The 21370-nt window shown below is 40.9% G+C and overlaps 1 protein-coding gene across 1 annotated transcript in view; it reads right to left on the bottom strand.

Annotated features, from left to right (window-relative positions):
- LOC120959033 (gamma-aminobutyric acid receptor alpha-like) overlaps positions 1-21370 on the bottom strand; it is a 63142-nt gene that overhangs the window by 26462 nt on the left and 15310 nt on the right. The window contains exons 2-3 of the mRNA XM_049609431.1: positions 3854-4486; positions 1697-1764 (exon numbers count right to left, since the gene is read on the bottom strand). Coding sequence (XP_049465388.1) covers positions 1697-1764; positions 3854-4100 — 315 coding nt within the window. The 5' untranslated portion in view covers positions 4101-4486. The remainder of the gene's footprint in view (positions 1-1696; positions 1765-3853; positions 4487-21370) is intronic.

Genomic DNA, 21370 nt, shown 5'->3' with positions numbered 1-21370 from the left:
GTAAAATGCAACAATGGTAGCAGAGAGTGGATATAAAAAAATGACACGAAAGCATAAATCAATATCCTGTATTCGTGGGTGGCACACGCAATAACAAAAAATAAATCCCCTTGGGAAACCCTTCTACACAAGTTTCAGCAAAATCCAGAAATGGCTATTTCGCTAGAACGATCTGGCGACAGCATCTTTGTTGGGTGGGTATGTCTTCAGCATAAACTCCCCACACCTTTCTCGTTGAGCGGAGTGTATTAATAATCCTCCCAGCTGGTTCGGTTGGTACACAATGAGGAGAGTTTTCTTTTGCCTTCTTCCTCGGGCTTCACTACGATAACACGGGATTGAGAAACGATATGTTACACATTGTCGATTACAATGCACAGCGAAGAAGCAGCCCCCTTTCCTCCCTTCCCTAACACGCAAAGGTGAACAGTGAATCTTGCCAGTTGTTTACAACCAACCGGCCACATAAAAATGAGGCCACAGCTTTGTAACTTCCAGCACGAAAGGAGCAAGTTTCCGGCAAAACAACCGACTTGCACCGAACTATGGCGGCAACTATGCAGATGAAGGATTTCAGGATGTTTGATGCTTGTTGTTTGGGGCCATCTTTACGAGCTTGGCGGTGGGACGGACGGGGAGGGAGGAATTTTTCCACGGCATTAGAAAGTAATAATGCTGTGCTTGGTGGGATGCGTTTGGATGCTCAAAAATATCGATATCGAGAGATAAGCTCAAAGTACAAAACAGCAAAAGAAAAAAAGGGAATTTATAATCCTTTGAGTCACAATGCGAAAGCGGATGCAGAAAAAGAGGTTGAAAGTTGAATAATGACATTTTTTGTAGAATATCACAAAAAAAACAACGCTAAGCAATAAGCAATAAGGACGGTCCTCAAAATAAAAACATAAAGCAATGTCCAAAATAATCCGCTAAGCCCAGACAAAAGTAAAGCACAAAGAGCAAAGCGAAGGAGCCAAAAATTACAAACGAAATGCCATCCATGCTGGGAAATGTTTTAAAGAGGCATCTCACAGTAGCGATGTTGACCACAAACGCGAAAAGGTCCATACATACATACAGACCCATCAGCAACTTGCTTCCTTCCGTTCGTTGCTAACAACTTCTTCTTTCCACTAGTGGTTTGAACTCTCTTTCATGTGGCTTTTTTTGGTTATACCACTTACAACCAACTCGCACCATACGCACCCTCCCAAACTCTCGCAAACTTTTCCAACGGAAACAACTTCTTCAGCATTCGGGAAACCGTTTAATCAACACGCGTTACAACACACAACCCGTGCTGCTAAATGTTCCACTCCTACGGTGGAAAAACAGCCTCATCATCGGTTTTCATAGCCGGTCTTTCGCACCGTGCGGAAAGTTTCCTCATTTTCCTCCGTCCCACCACAAAGACAGCAAAAAAAACTCCTCATCATTCATTCCTTTAGGCATCACACTGTTCGTTTGTTTTGTAAGAAACGAAGAGAAAGTGAGAGAGAGCGTGCGTCAGGTATATTACGTTGTTTCATTTTGTTTGTTAGTCTGCTTTTCACCTTCATCATCGGGATCATTTGTGTAAGGGTGAGGAAAAGTAACGGAAAAAACACGCACACACCTTTCACACTCAAGTGCAAACGTTCTGCGTTGGTCAATAGCACAGCTCCCGGAAAGCATAATGCGATCGGTTATCACTTACCATATCCACCTCGGAAATCGGACCCATGCTGCGCACCATAATATCCACCTCGATGATTGCCGGCGGTCCTGCCAAGTTAGAAAAAGCGTTTTTAGTACGTAGCAGAAGAAGGTGAGAGCACAGGATGCAGCGAAAATACAATATGATGAAAGTTAATAAGTCATTCATCGGCAATCGATAGGTCACTGGGGGGTTCATTGGGGATATACCAAGTTACAGGTAGCGGAAGTATTTTGTTACAAAGTTATATTGCTAGGATTATGGACGGAGTTTTTGGTGAGAAACGCGGAGTGAAGGGAGAGCTTCTACAGGTGGTGGGGTGGTCTGTTCACGAGACGTCGTGATTGATTTGATTGGTTGTTGATTGAGGGAAACTAATTTGTAAGCAATAGTACATATTTTCCGTTGCCCGGAGTTGCCATGGAGCTGCTAATGACACAATTAATAAGTCTGCTCATTTGATCATTGCCCGGTTACTACACGTTTCTGGAACTGTGCTTAATCGATTGCGTAGATAAAGTAATTGCGTATTAGTTTTGGGAAGCGTTTACGTTCTTCTTACACTGAGGCTAGGTAGAGAGCTTCATGGTTAATTAATGAAGGAAGATTTACTTTTGATACAGTTGGAACACTATTAATCATAAATATAAAGTGGTCTTTTACCTTATCGAAGGTCTTTGAATATAAACCAAATAGATAAACTCATATTCATTCCCTTTTTTTATTTAAATTAGACTCGAAACCTTGATAAATTATTCTCATTCAAAGGATTATAAAATTACTTCATTCACATTCAAGCTTTTCTATTCAAGAACCTAAGTCATAATCCTTCCCGGCCAGTTATGTCCTCAACAGTTCGTGATAGAAATGTTGCCACGGACCTCTTTCGATTAAATAAAAGAGCAGAAGCTTTCGGCACATACATGAGCATTAAAAATCACTTGGTGATGCGTGATTGAGTAATATTTCCTCATTTTATGGCAAACACTATTCAGTTCCAAAAAATTTTTGGGCTCGTCGTATCCCATGGATTTTTGGTTCGATCCCACGCTTTATTAGTATCGTCCGATTGGACATCAAAACAATTGAATCAAAATATTCTGTGAAATGCCAACAAGTCATCGGAAGACATACAAAAAATGGGAAGCAACCAAAAGTTTTCGGGAATTTGCCAAAAAACTTTTGGAGATCCTGTATCTTTATCCTAACAATCTCTAAATAACTGTTCCATCATGAGTACTTATACATTTGATCATGAAATGCACAGTAGCAAGCTGATAAACCTGCCATTTTCCCCTTAAGCTATTTTCCTAGTCAATCTTCTCTGCTCTTAAATTGAACTTCTGATAGCCCTTTGAATCTTGTGTGATGTTGTTACACAGTGTTTAAATAATTGATATCATAGAACTTAATTTTGTTAAGACACCAGCTGCAATTAACAATCCTATCTTGAGGCTCAAATTGATATGGAGATGTTGCTTGAGTATCTGAGGGACATTTTAACTCCTTTAAGTGTTACAATTTGCACTAGCTCTAATTGACCACTTGATGAAAATTCTATGCCACCAGAACTTTAGCTTTATTTAACTATTTTTCAAGCAACATGTCTGCCATTCCATTACTTCGTTACAGCAGAATGCAATTGCATTTGAACGCACCAATTATACGGTTATTGACGCTTTCACATCGTAAATCATCACATCTGATGCGGTCGTAAACCCGATAAATCAGGTATTAGGAAGCACTCATTCAAGACAGGCAACAACTCCAACAACGTCAATGACCAAGTCACGCGAAAGCACTACCGACCAATGTGGTTCCTCTATCAAACGATGAATAATGAATATTGATGGATGTGGAACGGTCATCCGAAAAAGCTCGGACGCGCGTCTTTTCGCGCGTAAATATTCCATCCGGGCTTTCTTTGTACCTTTGCCAAAAGTCCCCCAAGAACCCCGTTTTATAGCTTTGCCCTCGGAACAAACAACGTCCGCAGCGCGCATCACCACCATCGACTTGCGATTAACATTTTGATAGCATTTCCGCCAAATCTTTGGTGGGAAGCTTTCGTTTATCTGCGCCGAAAATCCACCCCTCCCCCCCCCCCTTCCTCCTCCCCTCAACACTTGTTAGTGTTCCCGCGTGACGTCCACTTACCGCCAAAGTCGGGCCGAATGCTGTTGTCGTACCCGCGCAGCAAGTTGTCCAGCAGCTCCGATATGTTCGCATGGTTGTTGCGCTGGGTCAGCCGGATAGCGCCGTGGACGGGCCCGGCCGGTGCCAGGAAGTAGCACGTCCCGATGCCGATCGCTATGTTGCTGAACGAACCGAGGATGATGCGATTGATGGTGATGAATAAATTTGCTCCCACCAGTCCGACGGCCGTCGTGTGTGCCACGGCCATCGTTGCAAGGCGCGCTCGCGTCCTTTATCCTTAATCAATCTTTCGACGGTACAAATTGGACAAACGGATGGACAATTCGGTTACACACGCATACACACGGGTAGGGGTACGGGTCGCGTTAACCAAGACTCGATCAGTACACCGTTCGACACGATCCCATGCTGCTGACTGCGTTCGGTTGCTGGCTTAATCAAACGCCCCACCGGAACAGCCGATCTTCATTTGTGCCGGTTTAAAATACGCACGGGATGGTGCAGCTCCCGCAAGCCCATCTGCATTTTGCTGCGCTCCGGAGCAAACCGAATGAAAGCGATTGATCAAAAGCCGCTCGATTGCTGGCTGGCCTCAGCTGCGTCATGCTTATGGGAATTTTGTCCGGTGATGCTCTGGAAAGACACGAAAAGGAAGAAATTACATGGATGAAGTTAGCAACAAAGCTTATGGGAACGTGGAGCAAAATTCCAAAATTGTGTACAGTATAATTAAGCATTAATGTCATGTGAGTTTTAACACTTCAGGAATTCATTAAAATATTTGATACGATTCATAGTAAATATATATTGTGATCATCTTGCGGCATACTCCGCGATTTGCCTGAAAATGCCTGAAAGTATGCAATTCATGTTTATACTAAAGGATATACTAAGATTGGTTCAAGATTGAGATGATACTTCATGAAGAGTCTTCGGATTGATCGGGCTATCATGGAAACTGACACTAAATGGCAAAACAGTGAGATATGAGGGGAAACTTGGCCCATGTCAACGAAAATAGAATTAAAAAAAATTAAACATATTCAGCAACTCGAGTTACGTGAATTTTTAAATTGTAACATATTATATGTCAAATCAATACAATTTTCTCCAACAATTGCTAAATGCAAAATAACATTTACATTTCTGCTAAAAGTTTGAAGTCGCTAGAAAGTCAGAATTTACTACGCGAATCTTAAATGAGTAATTAATTGCATACGAGAACTGAATTTAATAAACAATAACTATTTACAAACTATTTTTTGGCTGAAAAACGTGATATTAGACCTACGCGAATGTCTCCGAAACGCATGATTCGCGTTACCTTGGGAAAGACTGTATTTTATAATAATATCTTATGGCAAGATTTAAAACAACTGTTTAATTTTTTCTTCAATGGTGCTCAAATGTTACATATTTTTGCTTATTTATTTACCATCCGCATGGTGTTTCTTTCATAGTGTGTCTGTTCAGTTGTTTAACTTTGGACTAAAGTATAAGGCTAAAGTAAAGTCATCAGAATAATTCTAATGAAATGATCTGAAATGTTTTTCAATATCTTAAACCGTTGTAAAATATGGTATTGTTTTTTTCTTATTATGCTCCCTGTACATTAATGTAACGAACAACAGGAAAACATAGTAAAAACTTAGCGATATTTTTTACTAAACCCCTTCACATGATCAAAGCGCCCCTTGGTCCCATAAATATCGACATGCTGCCATCACGCGGGCGAACGGACTATTCGCGAACGACACCACGAGAGAGAAAGATAAGGGTTGAAAGTTGAAAGGATTGTTAGTGGTTTTGTGGCCGACTGACGTCCTTTTTTTACAAAACCCCTTCAGGCCAAAGTGGGGGCGTGTAAAAAGGCGTTCAACCAAACTACACTTCTTTTTCCCCCTGTGTTGTGTTTGGTGGGCTTCCGGATATTCGTTTTTTTGGTTTTTGTTGCTGAATTATTTTCAGCCTTGCTACTTCTCTTGCTCTCTACCATTTTTTGTGCTGCCATTTTTGCCAACAGTGGCCAACCTCGCTGAAGTTTTAAACCCGCGGTCATCTGTGGCGCGTGTGGCCGGCACGACCGGCCGTAGAATATGACCCGAAGCCCGAGGGATGCTTTCAGCTTACATTACAATGAACTTGATGCTGGCGAATTTGTTTCTCCTTTCCCTTGGTTGCGGCCGGCGGGGCTCTCAATACCGCCATTGAACAGGGTGACATCAGTACGTTTTGGATATGTGTGCGAGAGAGTGAAATGAGCTGCAGAATGGAATGCAAGTAAAGAGACCAGCAACCAGCAACAACAAAACAACAAAATGAGTGACTTTCTATTCTCATTCCTCAAATAAGCATTCCTGGCATAAACAAAAAGAAAAAAACTCCCAAAGTACGACGGGAAAGCGCTAGTTTGTACAATATAGTGCACACGTGTACACAGCGGGAATGGTAGAGGAACGGCGCGCATAACCGGCGTAGTTCATGTGCGCTAAGATTTATACTTTTTCTGATACGCCACCGCCACAGCCACGGTGCATAGTTTAACACTTTTGCTACATTAAATTCGCTCCACCTCCACCTCCGCGCATAGGGCGCCGCACTCGAAATGGGGAGAGCGACAAACTTTTGGACGGCAACTTTTCTTGTCCCTCTGTGATTCTGTGATTATGTTTTGTCACTTTGCCTCTTCACTCTTGTTTGCATGTTCACGACGTTTTTTTTTTTCATGTACTTTTTGGTAGCATTTCGCTCTATTTGCTGTACGGGAGGGGCCACAGCAGTGCACGGTAACTTTGTTTGTCAAACGTAAACTTTGCGCTTTAATTTTGATGTAATGTTTTGTGCTTGTTTTGAGCTTTTTAATGTGTGTTGTGAGTTTTTATGTTTTTAGGTTTTTTTGTCAATCTTGTTTGCAAAACTTTTTCGTGTAGTGGCATTAGAAAACTATATTTTTAGTTATTGGTAAATTGTAAGAACTATAAAATGGTAATAACAATTCAAATGACAAGCTTTGAATGCCTGACAATAATATTTTTTTCTAAATTAAAAATTGGGCATAAAAACTGTGAATTTTGTGAATTATTGTTTAAAATTATGTAAATTTTTATATTTAAAATATAAAATATTTTATTTAAAAAAAGATTTACTAAATAATAAGCAGAATGAATGAGTTGTTTGTTAGTAATACTTCAAGGCTGCAATAGTAATAGGGATTTTAGTGAACAAACAAAGCGAATGTGAATCAAATCAAATTAAAAACAGCATAAAACATGTCAACCAAATGATTGAACTAAAACGAAATGTAATTTTATTTTATGTTATCGTAATACAGAACATAAGGCGCAAAAAATATCAGACCGGAAAACAATCTCAGTGGATTCGTTTAGCATTCGAGTACGGCAAATAGCGTAAAAAAATCAACAAAAATTTAACATGCTTCGCTTGGATTAACAAAACACACTCCTAAAGCTAAACGCATCGTTTAATTTTGTTAACCACCTAAATCATGTTCACCTTTTTCTACCGCAGTAACTTTGAATGTAAAACTTGCGGGTTTTTTTTTTGCCGTAAAAAGTATCACAGGAAAACAAAAAACCATTACACCTTCAGGTGGCGGTTTTGTGGTAATCCGCGTAATACGCTCACGGCAGAGTTTTGGACTGTCTGGGTGCCTAAAATCAGAATTAGCTTCTTTGCACGGGAAAGGCGCCTCCGGGTGATGGATTGTTTTCCCACTCATGCAGGAAAAAAAGTGAAAAGTAGGATTTATATGGCTTATTATAGTCACGGGACGCGGAGGAGAAAGAGGAGTGGTTTAACCCAATGGCAAAGTGTGATATTTATTATTACTGTTTATTGCAACTGTGGCAGTGGAAAAACTGATCCTCGTAGGGACTTCATGTTTGTGTAAAATAAATTCGTTTTTTTATTCCTAAACTGAATTACTCACTTATGTTGTGTCTTAATTCTACTTACTACATTGTAAGGTACTTGAGTTTCTTACTTTACTTTAAAATGTAGCTACATTATCGTGAAACATACAGTGGCTCACTAAATGTTTGTTAGATGTTCTACATTCTCTTTTTTTGCAGATAGTTTGGTCAATTAAAGCTAAGCTTTTAATGTTCATACCATTCCATTTAATTTAAAAAAAAAAAATCATGATTCGAATGTGATATATTTTAGCCAAAGCTTACAACTTTTAAATTTGAATTCAAATAATTGATGTAAAACCTATAATTATATGGACGTACATGCCATCTTTGAGGGCATAATAAAGTTTTCATGAACAAAAAGGGGCAGTCCGTATGTAAGTTATGAAAAAATATTGATTTCTCCAGATAAAGTTAAATTCAAGTTGAACGTATAAGAGCCGAAAGGAACTCCAATTATATAGTTGTTGATTTAAGTTGTACAATATAGCTATATTTTGAACAGCGAGAAGTTCGAGATCAACCTCAACATGTAGCCAAAATATGCAGTGGAACAAATCATTCGAAATCCTCCTATGATGTAATATTTTAAGCAAAATATGCTTCATTACCATGGCTTCATGTATTTTTTGCTAATAATTGGCCTAATTTACCAATTTACATTTGCAGTTAAATGCTTACATATTTATTTTTAATTGCGTAAATCATTCCATCAATTAGGATAGGAAATAACAACTTAACTATTAAAAAAGGGCAAGGCTATTGAAACAGAGTTAAATTTTACGATAAGTATAAGTTATCTGAATACGCAAATTCAATTTAGCTGTTCTAACAATTTACTGAGTCACTGCATAAGATACGTATGTACAAGTACAGAAACCTTGTGTTCAGTCAGCGAGGCATTTCAATCCTCCTTTTTTTCTTTTCTAATTTACAAAACAACTGGGCCAATTCTTGTTTCACAAAAGTCAGGCATTGGCAGACATGAATCAAATCCTACTTCACAACTCAGCTATAGAAAAAAATGACTTATCAATAATTTTAAAGTGTGTTATTATAAGAAAACTTGATTCCCAACTCTTATACGCTAGGATTCCTTCCAATTCATGGATTATTTCAGCAGATGGTTCAGCAGTTAGGCCTAGGTGCACGTTGGGGATGTTTTCATCTCTCAAAAATGGCATTTTAACATTCATTTTTCCTTATGTATTCCACTCCTGAATAGCAAAACAAGCTCGTTATGTGCTAGATTTACTACCATGCGATAAAAGTGATTAACTTCAATTCATTAGAACGCGCCACTTTCATCTACACACACACACATACACACCCACAGCATCAGGAAAACAATGCTATTGACGTTATATTGCTATTGGCATGTAAAAACCACTGCACAACCAGGAAAAAAGAAGAATTTAAAAGCTCATATGCAATTTTAGCTACACTTCACCGACAATTTAATCCATCTATCTCGAGTCTTATCACGGCCTTAAATCATACTGCCGAGGGGAGGGCACCAAAAAAAACAAGAAAAGAAGAAGAAGAGCCCTGAAGAGGTGGCATAATTGAGCATGGCATTAAAATCACCGCAGGGCTATAAAACGCCTTTCCCTCACGACGACTGCCTTTCACCCATTGGGGTTTTCTGGGTTTTCTTTTATCCTTTTTGAATTAAAAAATTCCCCCCCGCACACAAGCAATCCATGTCGTTTGCGAGTTGAACGTTCCTTGAAACCACACACACACATCCTTAGCCGGAGAACTGAACGGGAGGCATCCCTGTGCCGGATTCAATTACATTTTGTGGGAAAACCGGGGCGATAACAGAATTATGATGCTTTATTGTTTCCAGACGGCTTTTTACGGGTCTTTTTAGCTCTTTTCTTTTCTCTCTATCTGTCTCTCTCTCGCTCTCCTCGGATCAGATGCCTCCAGTAGTAACGTATGGGCTCTATGCTAAGTTGCAAGAGTCTGTCTTGCATGACAAATTCTTTGCTACTGCTTCCCCAAAAAACTTCACAAATTCCCAAAAGGGTGAAACCTATTTTAAGGGCCCCATTGTGGTTGTTGTTGTTGCGATGTTGAGTTATTTACCTCATGCGTCTCATCCCACACCGAAGGTCAACTGAGTTTAGCCCGGGTGCAAGTTTTCGATGGAACCGTCTTTACACTACTTAAAATTTACACACAATTGCGCACGCTTGTCCCCTCAACCGATGGGGGCTTTTTTGGGCTGAAAAGCAATCAACCTGGCAATCTTTCCGTCAACCGAAAAACGATTAAGCTATTCCAGGCCCCAACAGTGAACAGAACTAATAAGAAGAATAAGAAGAAAAGCGCGCCGTGAAAAAGGGAAAGAAAACGCAACATCTTGCGACTTGATTAGTGTTTGTTGATTTCCTTTCCAGCCCCAACATAATCAACGGCAGGCCTACACACTTCACAAGGGTAGGACAAACATCCTTCGCTCCAGCGCTCGTCTCAATACGTCTGAGCTTCCGAAAATGGGAAGCGGACCACCACGGCCACCTTCTCGTTCGGGTGGGACACCATCTCCTTTCCCCCCGGTTTTCCCGACTTTGAATTTGCTGCAAGAAGTGATCGGTCCATAGAGCATGTTAGCGAGTCGGCGTACCAGCAAAGCCACTGTGCTTCTATACTCGACGGCCGTTCTGCTCGAGCGAGCAAAAACTTTCAGCCTCACCCCCAGTTTCAAACTATCGTCCGCGCGACTCCGTTCTTCTTAACCGTTTCTTTGCCCTAGGCTATTATCGGGCATCGGGAATCGGGAAGAGAACGGAGTGCTTCCGAAACCACTTGTTTGTGCACGCGCTTACACACGCGCAACTAGCCGAGAGTTCGGCGAATAGGGGGGGATCTCCGCAGAATGTGTCTATCCTACCCCCGGACAGGAAGATGTCAGGCATTCTGGATGGAATGTTGGAGCTACGGTTGAGCGCACACTGATGGAACGGTTTCTTAGCATCAACAGACTGAATCAGAGCGAGAAAAAGAGAGAGAGAAAAAGAGTGCTAAAGAGGTCCTTGTTGTGGGTCAACGGTGGAAACTAGTTTCGCTGGAAACGTGAGGTGCAAAAAACCTCATCCTGTTTGAAAGATTCCAGGAAAGAATCAATCTTGTCGCGAATGGTTTTGGAGTGAAGACAGGGCCTACTGAGACAGTGATGGTGCTTGCCAAGAAAAAAGAGGGGTTTTCCTGCCGAATGGGGAAGTACTTTCACGCGACAGTTACATGTGTTCTTGTTTCACTCAGTTTGCTGCAATAAGTTGTGGAATGTAGACATCATATTATGGTTTATATCTTTGTCTTTTCACTTACATTATTTTGTTTTTTGTTAGGTGTTTTCTTCTTATTGTTTCTTAAATTATTTTTTGTATTCTTCCATTTCCTTTTTCTTTTAAAACCCAATTATTTTTGTTCTCAGATTGGATGCAAGCCGCGGATTAAGGACGTCGGAAGACACAATATTCCTAGTTCTGGTTTACTTATTTTCAAACCGCTCTAGTTCCGCTCCGCTACAATATCCTCTCACAGTCGCTCTCCCCTCAACAGCATCTAACGCAAAGCATGGAAGAAAAGCATCCATTCGTCTGCCCGGTCGTCCTTCGAAAGTAGCAACAAAATACGACCAAACACTTAATGAACTTATCGACTTCCGATCGCAATGTATACGCCCAACTACTCCACGGCTATAGCGATGTCTCTTGGTCCGGGCGCCTTGAGAGTTTGTCTCCACAGCGGCCATTCGGGAATCGATCCCCCTAATCAATCGTTCTACATCTTACGACCAGCACCCATCGCCCCGGCAGCATGCTTCGGTCGCAAAAAGCACCGAAGAAATTTATCTTGTTATCCATCATTTCCTTAGCACGGTGCTGTTGCCTTTATTGGGGAATGGACTGGCACCGGAAGCGCCGAGCAGTTCTCGTGCGAAATCTTTTCACCGCTCAACTCCATCGCTCCACATCGGCATCGTGTTCGCCTGTGCCGCCATGCTTCCGTGCATCGCAATCTCACAGATTGTCAACGATTTTTGATCCATCTACGCTCAAACATGTCCCCTTTTTGCCGAGTCCATCCGGTCTTGCCAGTGCTTGCTTCCCGCTTTTGACAAATCGTCTGCTCAAATATTGACTACGCGGCTTCACTGGGGGAGGGGCGGATGTTCGAAACAGGAGACGCACAAGTCACCCAAAGTGCCAGGGCTCTATCGCTTCACTGCATTTCCGGTATTTATTGCATTTTGTGCTGTAAAACCGAGTCCCAGCACCATCCCCACCATCACCGAGGGCCGGATATTTGAGCAACCACTAACACTGCTGATCGGAATTACGTTTTCTCTCCCGGGTGCGGCGGAAATCGAAACCAACGACCGGGCACTTACGGGGGAAAACAGCACGCTGCAGCGTGCGGCGCGTGAAAGTTGAAGCGGTTGAATCGATTAGACGGGGTTGCTTGTACGATAGTCGGGCCGATTCGAGCGACAGTCGTCCTGCCGTCTTGTGCCACTTACACACTACCGATTGATGTATGTGTGTGTCTGTGTGCGATTTTTCATCAACTTACGCAAATTGTGTGATCCGGTCGTATCCTACGCTCGATGTAAGCTGATGTATTGTAACGCAATTACGTGAGTGATTTCTAATCATGCTTTTCAGCGCAGGGCGGGAGCACTGTGCTGCAGAACGAAGAAAATGAAAGGATGTATGCTTGCTTGCTTGTGCAATGGCAGCTTGGTGACATCAATCACATATTGGTTGCTCTAAAAAATGTGATTTGTTTCATCATATCTCGTAGTACAGTTCATAAATGGCATTTTAAAATAACGCTAACGCAAACGCTATATTAAATCCTGAGTAATTTGATTCACGAGATTTGAATCAATGCCAGAATCGTGTTGCTAGAATGTAGAACTTGACGATTGTACTATGTGGCATAATAAAATTTTTTTAAACATTTTCTGACATGTAGAACATGTAAAAAAAACAATTCAAGTGAGCTTTAAGTTAATTTTCTAACAAAAAAATCACCGATTTAAGTCTGGACCCTTCACCTCAACAGTGGCCTTCATGTCTTTTTAGAATGAAATGAAATATATTTTAATGCACATTAATTTCTATTATCAAAAAATAAGTCTAAATTAACAACTATAATTCCTGTACTTTTGCAAAACTTTAAGTACGGTAAATCAAACAGCTCTATATGAAACAATTGTTTCAACTTCTGAAATCTCTTCTTCATGATGATACAACATCTTGTCCTAACGCATTGTGAAAGGGAGGAAAAATGGGAATGGAAATAATGGAACAAACGTTAAGGCCTGGGTCAATGAACATGTTGCGGCAACATTTGTTCACTGGCAACATTTATGGATTTTCCTATTTATTTAAAAAAATGTGCACATATTTGCTCACAAAAATATTTTAAAATTAAGTTTAAATTACGTTTTATCTGTTTTGGTGAGCAAACAAGTCCGAAAATGTTCCTGCAACAAATAAACATGCAAAAAATCGATTTGTTTCACTTGCAACAAAAAGGTTCCCGCAACATGAGTTTAGCAGTTCGTGCTGGTACGATTTGGCAACAAATGTTCCGGCAACATTTTCATAGACACGGGCCTAACGCAAAATGCGAACTTATACACTAGAAATTTGGTCTAATAATTTGAACATTTTATTTCATTTTGTTATTAAGTGTACGCATTTATTCGAATATTTTTTAATTGAATTCTATGAAGCATATAGTTTGGTTTGGATTATTCTTCTTTCGATGTGCTGAACTGAAATAGTGTATCAAAAATTTACCACAAAATAGTGAATTGAAGGGTTGGTGTCGTGGCATAGCCATCAACTCGTACAACTTAACAGCGACTTAGTATGATTGACTATTCGGCTGCTGTATGGATGTATCTTTCAGTCACAGATAGTCAAGGCCCCATTAGTGGCCTGTGGCAGTCGAATACTAAGACGTTTGTTGCGCCATAATAATAAAATAATTTCAATCATAAGAATTTATACTAAACATGTGACTAACCCCCCTTGGAAAAGAAAAGACCAGAGCACCTTTATCAAAACTCATAGAATTCCATAGAAATAACTAAGATGTTAAACTACATGCATCATTTATCCAGTGTTTTCTATGCTTCTTGCTGTATAAAGATAAATATAAACAGATATCAATATTATAAATATATATTTTAAGAATATAGCTCCACAGAAATTATGTCAATGGAGGCAAATAATAAACGAAAACTAAACGTATGAAAACGAGTTAAAAGTAGACAAAATTAAGTAAAAACGTAAAGCAATCAAAAAAAAGGTTGAAAATACAAAAAAACTATCGGAACATTAAGAGAAAGGATGTTAATAAGTGCAACAAGAGCTCCTCACAAACTCCAACGGGCATACGATGTCTCAATTAATTAAACTACTCGCTTCACTACATTTCCTCCGACGCTCTGCATTAGCAGAAATCATAATCCTAACTCCGCAAACCATAATCAATTTCCAATCTGCACCATCAGAAAGCGCTGATTCTCGCTCTCTCCAACGAACCTTCAATTTCAATCCGCTTGACGTTGTTGGTTTTTTTCACATTCACAGTAAAAACACTCACTTCTGATTGACATTTTTCACCTCCTGTGAAGTGATTTGCAAATAGTGGAAGTAAATTCCACCCCATTTCTCGCCCGGGGGGGTTTTCATCGCACTTCGCCTTTCCCCGCCGCAGTGGAGTCGAGTCAAACCAACTGTCTAACACGACGCACCATCCACCATCGGCAAACGCTGTCACCTCACGGTGGCATTCAGCTTAAGTGGTCTCCGGTGGGGTTTTTTTTGTTCTCGTTTTTGCCATGGTTTGGTACAACCCCCCCCCCCCCCTCCTATCCTCTCCACCCTGAACCCTTCCGATGACCCCTTTGACAGTGAAGATGAAATCAGATGCTCGCAGACTGATGAAACTGAGGTTAGAGGAGCGGATTTACTTGAACGCGAGATTTCCTGTGCTCCATTTACATGAGTAGAGTGGAAAGGGGGAGAAGAAAGTGTGGGTGGTAAATAGAGGACATAAGTTCATCGATCCACGAAAACCGCCCCGTTCTGCCCCGAGCGAGAATAACTGGCCCGGGGAGTATGGGAGCCTGCTGCTTACCGAGATCATTTGCCTTGTCGTGATTGTTCTGATGAAGGAGGCAAATAAGGGGAAAATAATAGAGAGAGAAAGAGAGAGAGAAAGAGAGAAGAAGAGAGAGATAGTAAAAAATGGAACATAAAATGTCGATAAGACACTGCCAAGCGCTGTTGCCTCGTCGTCTTAAGCTGCCTTTCATTAGCACATAACGAGAAGTACTCGTGGCACCGCCCGCCCGAAGGGATAGGGTTGGACCACTCCTCCTTCCTTTTCAGGGCTCCCAGTTTCTTCCCCTCTCCCAGCCCAAAGATTGTACAAACCATCAGGAAATTCCACAACTAAAGGCAAAATTCTTGCTAAAAAGTTCCCGGATCGAGAAGACTCGTGCGAGAAGCATCTGTTGCTGCGGTGTGTGGTACCAAAAGCCACCAGCGCGCGCCTTTCCACAACCATGGCACGAGAGTACAGTATCACGCAGTACAAATCGTAGATAATGGCAGCGTGGGAAAAGAGAGCTACGGGTTCGACGGAGGCGACGGTGAGGGAGTGTTACTGCCTCAACCACACCCCTTCCGAGCACTAGTTCCGATGACTTCCAATATCTCAATGCGCTCCCGACGTTTTTTTTTTTTTCGTTCTTCGTCTTCTGCCCCTTTCTCTCGACTCTAAAGAAAAGAAGATGGGAAGTTCACGATAAAATCGTTATGTGATTTTCATGTGACATTACGGGTCTCCAATGGACAGGTGGTTAACACTGGCGCAGAGCGAAGGGAAGCGAAGAACGCGAACGTTCGCGTTCGATGGAGCAGATTAGCCAGACGCCCGGCAGGATAACTAATGACGCCGGGAGATTTTTGTTCCCCTTCGCCCCCTGTTTGGTCGGGTTCGTTTACGGTTACGGATTCTTTACGTTGGCCTGCCCCGAATGATAGTGAACAAAAGTACGCGATAGGGCTCGAACTGCCGCGGGCAATTATCTGATCCGCTCCCGAGGGCACGGAACCCAATAACTTTAACTGACGCGCCGTGCTACTAGGTAGCGTATCCTGAAGTGAATCGGTTTTAAGTAAAAGCAGCGTGCCGAGGATATTAAAGCGCGGTACGGGTGTACCCGAGGTCGAGTGCGCCGAACACTTTAGCTAATGCTTCCATTCCCGCCCCGTTCCTGCTTCATCTCGTTTCTTGAAGGCCGGTGGGGAAGGGTTGTCATTGATGGCCTAGATAAAGATGATTATGATGAAGATGGTGCTAAACTGACCTTCACTGTCGAGTTTCATTGTGTGCTTTCGGGATGGGGCCGCTCGGGTTACGACCTCGGATCGATCAACAGTGTTTGAGCGGGTTGGCACTTCAAACCAGCAAGGCAAGGGTTCGAGTGATGAAGCGATTCGGAACAAGGGTGTGAAGAGTGTTTGTGCCAATTTGGGGGACATAAGAGCGGGTGGCGTAGCAAGATTTCATCAAATGACACTATCAAACGGACGGTTACTTTCTCTTCGCAAGGGAAAATTCTTTGTTATGAATTGTTTTTAAAAGAGGGTTATAAATGTAATCCTAACTGCTCCTCCTAAAACCGTGATGTTTTGCAATATAATTGACTTTTGATGGATGCAAAAATATTGTAATTTCAGGTTATGACTAATATTTCACGTTTTTCGCCGTTGTCAAGCTACATACCATTCACCTATAACGCAGAAAAGTCACGCATATTGCATACCTTTAGGGGCTTTTTCGTAAACTTTCATAGTTCGAAAACGAACAGTGGTAGGCGATGAAGTAGTTATTAGAACAAGTACAACAGTACAATATTGTACTAAATACTCAAGATAGTGTATCAATATCCTCAAATTAGGGGAGAGATATATGTGTCAAACTATAAATCATTAAATATGAGACTACCAAACGACATTGATTTCACCTAAGTACCAAACTCATTGATATGCAAAAAATATATTTATTCCATGTTGAGCTGAAGTACTCAAATTTCCTGCAAAATGTATTAAACACACATACACTCAAGTTTTGCGCAGTTTTTTAATAAAATTATAAATACGTACGTAAATTTCAATCGACAAGTTTAATTAAGCAAACACGTGCCAGTGTAATAACCATTCCCTAAGACACAACCCTATCACTGATTAGCGTTCAATGACGAAAACATATTCACTAAAGCTAGAATTTCACTGCCCAAGCTCACCGATCAGCTTTTCCTGTGCTGCCATTGTAAGCCATCATAAAAAATATTTTGTTTCTAACAACTCCTCCATACTCAGTAATGAGCAGCTGTGCGGTGCGTTTTTCGCTGAAGGTGAGGATTACATTGCTGTGACTTTTGCCTCGAAAGCAGGTGGTTTGCCAATTAAAAAGTACGAAACTTTTTTGCACCCGTATACATTTCCGGCTCGATGGTAGGTCCGGGAGACCTACCACAAGCCTACGGGAGTTTGTGTGCCACAGTTTTTATGATCGCCGTTACCTTGTCAACAGTTTATGTGTACTTTTGAATAACTGAATTATTCAGATTTGATCATTAATGGGGAAGGGCTGGAAACATCGAGGTAAAATCGGTAAAATCGAGGCAAAATTTTCGCACCGTTTGCAATAATTTCTAACAATGAGCGAAAAGAACGCTTTATTTCGGTGTGATCTAAAACCAAGCAAAAGCGCTTTTAAATCCACCAACGCCACCAAGTACCAAGGATCTGCCCGAAAAAAAAACTGGATATTGAAGGGGTGTTCCACACTCAAGTACTCACTTCAGTACAGAAAATGGGTTACGCCCGCCCGATCATTAGCATATGCGATAGCATACGGTCGGGAAACAAAAATAATCACAGCCCGCACTTAAATCCCACAATCCCACATCTCTTTGTTTGATGACTTCTTCGGTTTCGGTTTCACAATCCGTCGCTGGCTCATCAGAATTGAACCCAAATCGTATCGCAGAGCAAAAATGGAAATGTTGACATTAATGTTTTATGTATTTTTGGCATCATCCCGACCGGTTGACAGCTTTCCGTACCGCTTGCCTACTTTCTTCTCCCGGAATGACCGGAAGCCGTCTTGCAGAGGTCGCGTATTGACAGCGGAAAACGCAAACAGTGCGCGAACGGGCTGCACAACAAAACAACAAGCAAACTGGGCGGAGATTTTCGCATTAGAATAAATATATGTGTGTCCACGCTGTCGTACTTAACCTTTGGTTGAATTTCAATGCAAAAAAGGAGAAAGATTTGCTTGCTTTCCTTTCTTTCTTTGTTTTTTTGTTGTTGTTGTGTGTTGAGTGGTTCAAAATTAAGACTCAACATATGTTTTTTGTGTTTGGAAGGATGTTTCTGTTTGCTGCTTGTAGTTTGCTAGAGTGGAGCACGGAAATGTTAAACAGAAGCAGCGTAGAAACGCAAATAAAACTCGTCTGCAATGTAATTGTATCAGTTTGCAACTCGTATGAGTTGAAAGTTTTGGTTGTTTGTCTTTGGTAAAAGTTTACTGCAAGTCTGATCAACACTGTAGCTGTCGTGTGACAAGTTGGTAGCGGAATTGAAGTGATTAATTTTGTACATATGTGCAATATGAATAAGAAGCAAAAATTCCTCGTGAGGTGTCATCCATAAATTAAACTACGTCAAACATTTTTTTCACCCGAACGATCACATTAGATATGGAAATAATATATCAATCTCTCTCTCTCTTTCTCTCTCTATTTCTCTCTTTCTCTCTCTCTTTTAACTTTCTCTTTATGTTTCTCTATCTTTCTCTCTATTTCTCTCTCCATATATCTCTCTGTCTCTCGCTATCTCTATCTCTTTCTCTCTCTTTCTTTCTCTCTCTTTCCCTTTCTCTCTCTCTTTCTCTCTCTTTCTGTTTCTCTTTCTCTATCCCTATCTCTCTCTTTCTTTCTCTTTCTTTTTCTCTATCTCTCTCTTTCTTTCTCTTTCTTTCTCTATCACCCTATCTCTCTCTCTTTCTTTTTATTACTCTCTCTCTCTCTCTCTGAATTTTATTGTTTTAGCTTAAACTCTATCACCACAATCTATCACAAATTTCATTATTTTTAAAATTTGTGACAAATTGTTAACCAAATTCACAATTTATTGAATTCATGTTATTGAATTCGACATTCATAATACATCATTTTAGTACCATTTCTGGATTGAAGTGCCTATAATAAATTTGATATTAATCGCATATTTTCTATACTACAGTAACAGTTAGAAATAACATTTTCGAATTCTTGAAGATTGAAGTTACTCAACAGATCTCAACGTCATCAACCCAAAACACCATATTAATCGCTATCAGAAAAGTTTCAACATTACCCATCCAGAGAATGATCCTTTCACGCCAAATTGTGTCTCTTCGTAATTTGTACTCAATCTTCCTATCAACCCATATAGATTCCTCCGTCTTGCTCGATGTCAACCGATTTGCTGGTTGAAAAATCCAATTTCCATTCCTATCAGCAGCAACAAAATCACGGCTAAAAGACACCGTTATTAGCACGTTTGCACTTTCGTTACAAATCTACTGACATGAATAAAGCAGCACACCAGCAGAGGTAACAGATCAGATCGAAAAGATATGGCCCCCGGGTACGTACGTACATCACCTTCTGGTTTGGGCAATAAACCAGGTTCGCGTACAAAATGGGCCCATTTGATCCTGAACTGTCGTCACACGAAACGACGAAACGTTCCCGCGTTCTCCATTCGGTTATTTTCCACCTTTCATGGGATAAGTAGATTTATATCGAAGCTTCATCGCATTGACATGGTGTGATAATGTGTAGCGTGTGACTTTCTATCTCCAGCACCTGACTTTACGACCCACCAAAGCGACGATGACGACGGCAGCATGTGAGGTGTTTGCGCGCAACATTCCCAATCTTGCGAAGCTCCTGCCACCGGCCCTAGTGTCGGATGTACGGTTGAGTACATCAAATACCGAATATCTACGCTTTGCTCACCTCACCAACCATTCTTTCGCTCCAAATCAGATCGTTACGTCTACGGAATCCTCGCCGTGTGGCAAGCACAGGAAATCGGAATCGGTTCGAAGGTGTCTTACCGATGGTTCGAGGCATTTTTACATTATTATTATCACCGTAAGGTGCGCTCGACACAACACTCTGCCACCGTGGTGGCGTGCCGATGTGTGATGACGCCATGCCGTTGTGAAGCGGTGCATTCGCCGGTGAAACACGGATGTCTTTCGCTCTGCAGCATTCAGGCACGGATTTTCCGTCCCGAAAGCTCATCCAGGTGAAAGCGTAAAACTGTGCAGATTCTTTATATTCTCGTTCTTTCTCTCTTCTCTTTTCTGAATGCAAAAAAAAGCTTTTCTGAAAAGGTAAAAAGTGCATAAGACGCAGTTGGCAGCGTGGACAATTTGTGATTCAAGAAGCTTTACAGTGAGTGGCATTTACATAAGCGTCTCGTAAGGCTGTACATGCACGGAGTAAAGTGGAAACGCTGGAAGCACATCGTTAAAACAATGTCATTACAAAAATGAGGGTTTATAGCTGTATATCAATAAAAGCTATGATTGAAAAATAATTGAAGAGTTGAATGAATACAAATTCCTCTCATCTGCGTGGCACATAGCGCCTAAAAGTATGCAATCTTTTTGTCTATTAAGGTAAAAATCTACATAACAAAATTAGATACGTATTGCATACTTTCAGGCGTCATGCAAAAATCTTCCAGTTTAACACTCAAACCAGTTTAACACTCAAAAGAAACTATAATCATCGATAGAAAACAAATTCTTCTTTCTTTTAGAAAAAAACACCAAGAAAATCATGTCATATTTTTTACGAATTTTAAGATTACAATGTCTTCCAACGTCATGCAAGTTGTTGCCACCACAGCATCGGAATGAGAAACCATCATCGACCAGGGATGCATACAAACCCATAGCATACCCATTGACGACAAGCTTCCAGCAGCATCCGGTGGATTATCAGATTATGCAAAATACAAGCATCCGTTGCAGTGTGGTGCAGGTTTTTTCTCTCTCTCTCTTTTGGAATGTCATTGCATTCCTTTAAGTTGGTACAGTTTATTGGTGAAAGACGATTCAAACCCACCACAAGCGTTTTTTTTTTAATTTTTTTTTCATTGAAAATAAATGCATCAAGCACCAAACAACCTTGAAGTCTTGGTTGGAGCTGAGATGTATTCCATTTTTTGTTGTCCGTTTTCTCAGTTCTCATTGTTAAAATTTTTGGCACAGATACTTATTGCTGGCTGTATGATTTATGTGGTTTAAAATTAAAGCCGAAGCGCATGATGCATTATCCTTGGATAATCGATAGCAAAATCTATGCTGTGCAAAAAATACATCTCTGAATGTAAAGGAAAACAAGCATTCAAAACGAACAGAGGAAAAAAGTACATGTCAATCAAAATTAAAATCAAAGAGTATGTGCCAA

The sequence above is a fragment of the Anopheles coluzzii genome, chromosome 3 (assembly GCF_943734685.1).
Source record: "Anopheles coluzzii chromosome 3, AcolN3, whole genome shotgun sequence".
NCBI lineage: Eukaryota > Metazoa > Arthropoda > Insecta > Diptera > Culicidae > Anopheles > Anopheles coluzzii.
The sequence above is the reverse complement of the archived record's forward strand: the minus strand, read 5'-3'. Positions and strand labels throughout refer to the sequence as shown.